The 6461-nt window shown below is 38.7% G+C and overlaps 1 protein-coding gene across 1 annotated transcript; it reads left to right on the forward strand.

Moving 5' to 3' along the window:
* The first annotated feature begins 1683 nt into the window (after window positions 1-1683).
* On the forward strand, window positions 1684-2607 carry LOC124092830 (olfactory receptor 5B3-like). The gene has a single exon (XM_046444642.1). The coding sequence runs from the start codon at window positions 1684-1686 to the stop codon at window positions 2605-2607; it is 924 nt and encodes a 307-aa protein (XP_046300598.1).
* The last annotated feature ends 3854 nt before the right edge of the window (window positions 2608-6461 follow it).

A 6461-nucleotide genomic window follows, 5' to 3' on the forward strand; every position in this document is an offset into this window, starting at 1 on the left:
CCTACCACCATAGACATACACTCAGTCACATACATGCATTGATATATGAAGTCCTGATCACTTGTTGTGAAACATAGTATATGATCAAAGTGGTAATACATGTTAAGTTAGACCAACTTACTGCCTTCATAGGGCAGGGTCATAATGTGAAGTTGCCAAAGACTTAGGAAAACTAAGTAGGGAATAGTATTAGTATTAGTATTGATATTATATTGTATAGTATTAGTATTAGTAATAGTATTCGTATTAGTATTGATTGGATATGCTTCCAAAGAATTCAATTCAAAACAAGAATACTTAAGTACTGTTATACTGTTACTACACACACACACACACACACAAAAGATTCAAATAACACATTTCTCAATGTAGGAATTGCCACCAATAGAGATCTTTTAACTGGGAACATTCAAATTATGATCTCCGTGACTTGACTATGAGGTGACAGTAATTACAAAAGGAAATGTCCTTAAGCAGAATTAATTCTTCCAAACACAGACTAAAATGTGTATTTCAAGAAAAGAATTTTGTAGAAAAATAACTCACAAGGAATTTGTGGAGCATAGGAACAATGATACCCAGGTGGCAAATGGTAGGTCTGATATGCATCTCTTCCAGGAAGCTGAGGTCTGTGTCTGCTCTATCAGAAGATGCACCGCCTTTCAGAACCATTTCTGCAGGCTCCCACCCACCAGTTACCCACCCCCCCCATCTTCTACACACAGACTTGTGCTACAGTGATTCAAAAGTTAAACAATCAACCTAAACAAAAATTACATTTTAACCACATCCTAATCAACAGGTGGAGATTCGCAGCAGATAAAGATGATAGTGTTGGGAAAAAATGGCAGTGCAATTCAGATATTGTTCATTCATTAGGACACTCTAGTGGTTGCAATAAGGATCCTCTCTTCTGAATGTTTGTTTGTTTAACTCCCATAGGAAGCAAATATATAGTGAGCAAGATCAAATTGCCACCAAACAATCACTCACTCAGTTCATCATGGATATTCCAAACACTGAGGATGAACCCAAACAGGCAAATAATAATAACAATTTCAGTTAAATTTGATTTCATTAAAGTTCAGTTTTGACCATTAGACTCAGGAACCAGTCAACTTGGGTTAAAAGTTCACATAGGTCCAGAGCAAAGTATGACAAATAATCCCAGGGTGAATATGTATTGATTGCTCTATCTCTTTTGTTTCAAAACTTAAGCGGATGTAACAACCAGTTAACCGCCTGATATTGGTGAAAGGAAACAATGATTGACATCTAAATTGTCTATCATGGTTCATGCAACATGGAAATATGGAAGAGATGTATACCCAGCTTTAATTGAGAGGAGAAGTGATTGTTAGATAGATCCATCTACATAAGTCATTTTGATCAGGGTATTTCATTGTTACATCTCAGTTAACAAATGCATAAAACTTTTAAACTGGATAGACATTCCATTAAGATTCTTCAGATCATACAGTACGTAATCCTGTTTATAATCAATGCGTCAGTTTGTCATTCCGGCTCACGCTTTCTCTAAACAATCTCAAAATGCAGGTTCTGGAAATAATAAAATAATACATCTTATACTCTCCAATTACAATTCAATAACTTTATCATTCTCCCTCCTTCTGCTTTTTTTAAAAATGATACTTATTATCTAGTGATTCTCAGACAACATTGATGGAGAACAGGACAGAAGAGATACACTTCATCCTGCTGGGACTAACCGATGACCCAGGTCTGCAGCTTCCCCTCTTTGTGACCTTCCTCCTCATCTACACCATCACTCTGGCTGGGAACCTGGGGATGATCCTGTTGATTGTCTTGGACTCCCGTCTCCACACTCCCATGTACTTTTTCCTAGGAAACCTGTCTCTGGTGGACTTTTGCTACTCTTCAACTGTCACGCCCACAGTCATGGCTGGGCTCCTCCCAGGACACAAGTTCATCTCCTTCAATGCTTGTGCTGCTCAGATGTACTTTTTTGGAGTCTTTGCTACTGTGGAAAATTACCTCTTGGCCTCAATGGCCTATGACCGCTATGCAGCAGTGTATAAGCCCCTGCACTACACCACCACCATGACAACACGAGTGTGTGCATATCTGGTCATAGGCTGTTATGTCTGTGGTTTCTTGAATGCCTCCATCTACACTGGGAACACGTTCAGTCTCACCTACTGTAAGTTCAATGAAGTCCATCATTTTTTCTGTGATATTCCAGCTGTCTTGGCAGTCTCTTGCTCTGAGAGACATGTTAATGAGCTGGTTTTTATTTATGTAGGCAGCTTCAATATCTTTTTTGCTATCCTAGTCATATTAATATCTTACCTGTGCATTTTTATTACCATCCTAAAGATGCACTCAAGTGCAGGATATTGGAAGGCTATATCCACCTGTGCCTCCCACTTCACCGTAGTCTTTGTCTTCTATGGAACTGCCCTTTTCATGTACTTACAGCCCAGCTCCAGTCACTCCATGGACACAGACAAACTTGCATCTGTGTTCTACACTATGGTCATTCCCATGTTGAACCCTGTGGTCTACAGCCTGAGGAACAGGGAGGTCAAGAGTGCTTTCACAAAAATTGTTTTGGAAGCAAAATAATCTTTATAATTTTTAACTTATTCATGTAATCAGCCATATTTTAAAACTTACACTGAATTCAAGTTCTTGAAATTATACCTTTACCTCTGCTAATTTCTGTTGCCTGGGAATCAGGAAACTTTATGCTTTGTACCTGAATGAGAATGTCTGTGACATCTTGGGGCCTGCTTATCAAATTACTTTTTCAAAACTATGAATGTACTCAATCATTTTCATGCAATATTTGTCTTCCATGTCAATGCACATGTATATAAAGCAAGGGCACAAAGAAGCCCTGAACAGGGGATACTCTGTGAAGACACATGCACATGGGTGTGAGAAATTGTGGTGGTTACTTTTACATGTTAAGTTGTCTGGACCAAGGAATAACATTATAGCTAGTAAAACATTTTTCTGTGTCTGTGAGGAGATTTCAAAGAAAGATATTTGAATCAGTATACATTGTAAAGATCTTCCCTGATTCATTTTGTGACCATGATCCAATCCATTGAGGACTCAACTAAGTAGAACATAATGGTGTGGAAATGGAGAATGGGCAAATTCTGATTGATTCATTCATTCTCTTTTCTCTTGTCTTTCCTTCTCTTTTACTGACATCCACCTTCTCTCACTCTGAGATTTTATAGCTACAGCTTTTCAGGCCTTCAGCCTCAGAGACTTACACCAGTGGCACCTACACCCTTGTTCCTCAAGTCTTTGAACTCAGAGTGAACTGCACCACCAACTTACAGATAGAACAGCGTGAGTCTTAGGTTTTGCATTAAATGAGCCCATATTCATAATACATATCATCTTTGTGTATATCCTATTGATTCTGTTTCACAATAGAACTATAATAGACCACTGTTAAGAATCATAACTTCATGTTTAAATTTGGATATTAATGGGCACATTCAACAGTCACCAGAGACTATAGAAAGATAATACTTTGTTAGAAGAGTGTATCATACTGAGCCTTTGCATAAGCCTTATGATTGACACCAACATTGTTTTGTTAATTAACTATTTGGACACTAGCAGAGATGACGGTGTATAGACTGGTATCCACAGAATGAGTTATACTATGCATTTTATTATTTTAATGTCCAGCTCTTTAGGTTATGCTTTGGTGAGTATTGACAATGGACCCAATATATTCAAGGGTTGCACACATTCAAAAGTTCTACCCACACAGCTCTTCCACAGACTTTTCATCCTTTTTTTTTCAATAATTTTCCTTCTGTATCCCTATGTATTGCCAAATATGGGAAGTGGAATATTATCATTTATCTGGCCATTTCTCCATCCAAGTAAAATGATCCACCAAGTGTACGTCTAGAGTAGCATTTCCTTCACACTGTTCATAAGGTTTGTCCCCAAAATCATGTTAGTGCTATGGCTGTCCACCTGTGAATAGTGTCCAAATATCATGTGAAAACAGCTGAAGTCAAGTCCAAATCTTCTTTTCCCTGTTGATTGGAGAGAATTCCCTAAGAGGGAAAAGAATTCAGCCACAGGGAGAAAGGAATATGGCAGGAGGAGTGTCCATGGCCCTTTAAGTCACTTCTTGGAAGTTTGCCATCAGGTCCTGTCTGGTTCTAATCAATTCCACCGGACAGGGGAGCCCTGCTGTGCACGCTACATTTTATGGTGTGACCTATCAGCTAATGTCCAGTTTACGAAAAGCAGCACAGTTGATCTGGTAATTTGGTGGCCTGCGACTAAACCTTCAGTTTCTATGAAAGCCTCACAGCAGGCTGTGAAAGTGGCTCAAAACAAAAATTAAAAAGGCCTGGGAGTGTGGCTCAGTGGTTAATTAACCCAGGTTCAATCCCAAGTGCCAAAGAGAGAGAGAGAGAGAGAGAGAGAGAGAGAGAGAGAGAGAGAAATTCTCTGCAAAAGACTTCAGGGCTGCCCTCCTAGGGGCCTACACTACAACTCACCTATGAGGACCAAAGCATCCAAACAGCATCCTGTCAACTCTCTATGGTGGAGCAGCTTGCTCAGCAACTAGGATCTGCTCTTAATCTAGATTCCACTCGAATCTATCAGCTTTTCATATGACTTGATAAATGTGCCTGAGTGACACACCAAAAGGAAAAATAAATTATCTCTAAAGAAAAGTGGAAACTATTGGGTGATGTGCCTCTTTCTAGTCCAAAGACAGCCTTCCACCAACTATCTTTCTTTTATCTTTCTTAGAAGAGATTTCTCAACATGTCTCATAGCTCCGGGCTTGTAAAAAATCTCACCTTAGCAGAAAGACACAGAACTTGTTTTGCATTTATGAATAAATACTATGCATTAATATTTAACCCATGGAATTCCAAATATGTGGTAGAAATTTTCATAGTATAAAAATCTTCCTGAAAATCCAAAATTATATGAGGATGACTAAGTATCATTATCTCCTTTGTTAACAACAACAAATAAACAAATGTTTGAAGAAGTTGTACCTTTGATTAGAATTCAAGGTGAAGCAACATAGCACAGAATATTCAACCTTGACACTTGGCTACATTACAAAAAATATATAACCTGAAGAAACACATATCCCCCGGACCAATGCTCAGAGACTTGCTTTAGAACTGACTTGGCATGAACCAGAGTCTGCCACGCAAGTGGCAGTAACTCAGTTTTAAGCTGTGCCAGTGTTAGAACTAGTGTAGGCTTCAGTTCACCCCTGAGATTTGCAGGTTCTAGGAGCTGTGATATTTAATCACAACTCAAGCTTACTGTGAGGCTAGGTGGATGATGAACTGCCTTCACCAAAACTACCCTACCTCAGACTGCATGGTATAAAGCAAAAACCTATTTACTGGTGATAGATCAAGGTGTCTCAAGACTTTGCCCTGGAACTTAGTTCTGGACTAATGAATGCTTTGACTGAATATGCAAGAAAGACCATATCCCAGGCTTGGCTGTTCACAGAGCATCAGGAATAGCTCTGATGCTTGGGAAAAAACACATGGCCCCAATCTATCAGACATCTATTCTTTAGCACTGCCTGTCACTAGTTGCAAAAGTTTTGGACCAAGAGTCCAACTCAGCAATAAGCAACATACAGCAGTATGGACCTTGGTCTTCCCAGTGATGTGTTGCTCTTGGTAGGTTGTTGGTGTAGAGTATTGAACAACACAACATTGTGCATCGAGACAAACTTGAGCTTAGACTTCCTAATAGTGCCAAAAGAGTGACCACACAAGCAGCAGACTCCTCACTGGCCTGAACCTGGGGGCTGGATGATCAGTGCTGGAGAAGTGGAAGTGGATTCACCTCAGAAAATAAGCTGCCTGCCTCAAAAACTGGAAAGGCAGTCATTAATGCAATTACTTTGAGAAGAGTGTCATAAATACCTGATCCAACAAGGCCCTTTTTGACATGCAGACCAGAAAGTACCAAGGTGATTTAGGAAACTATGATCTCACCTAACATTTGAAATAAAATACCAGAAACTTAACTGATAGTAATAACTATTGGAGAAATTTCAGGTAGATTTAAAAGAGGTGCCTTAAGGAAATTCAATGATTTTGAAGAAAATTCTGCAAAATTATCCAATAACCTAAGATAAATGTAATGAAGAGATAAATACAAGTGATTTTAAATAATAATAAAAAAATTAAGGACTCTCCATACTGTTTTCCATAGTGGTTACATCAATTTGCAGTCCCACCAGCAATGTAGGAGTGTACTTTCTCCCCACCTCCTCACAACTCTTAATAGTGCTTGTATTCTTGATAATTGTCATTCTGACTGGAGTGAGAGGAAACCTTAGAGTAGTTTTGATTTGCATTTCTTTAATTGCTAGAGATGATGAACATTTTTTCATTTGTTTGTTGACCATTTATTTGTTCTTCTTCTCTGAAATATCTGTT

Source organism: Marmota monax, unplaced genomic scaffold (genome assembly GCF_021218885.2).
Source record: "Marmota monax isolate L192 unplaced genomic scaffold, Marmota_monax_Labrador192_F-V1.1 WCK01_AAM20220418_F8-fsc00038, whole genome shotgun sequence".
NCBI lineage: Eukaryota > Metazoa > Chordata > Mammalia > Rodentia > Sciuridae > Marmota > Marmota monax.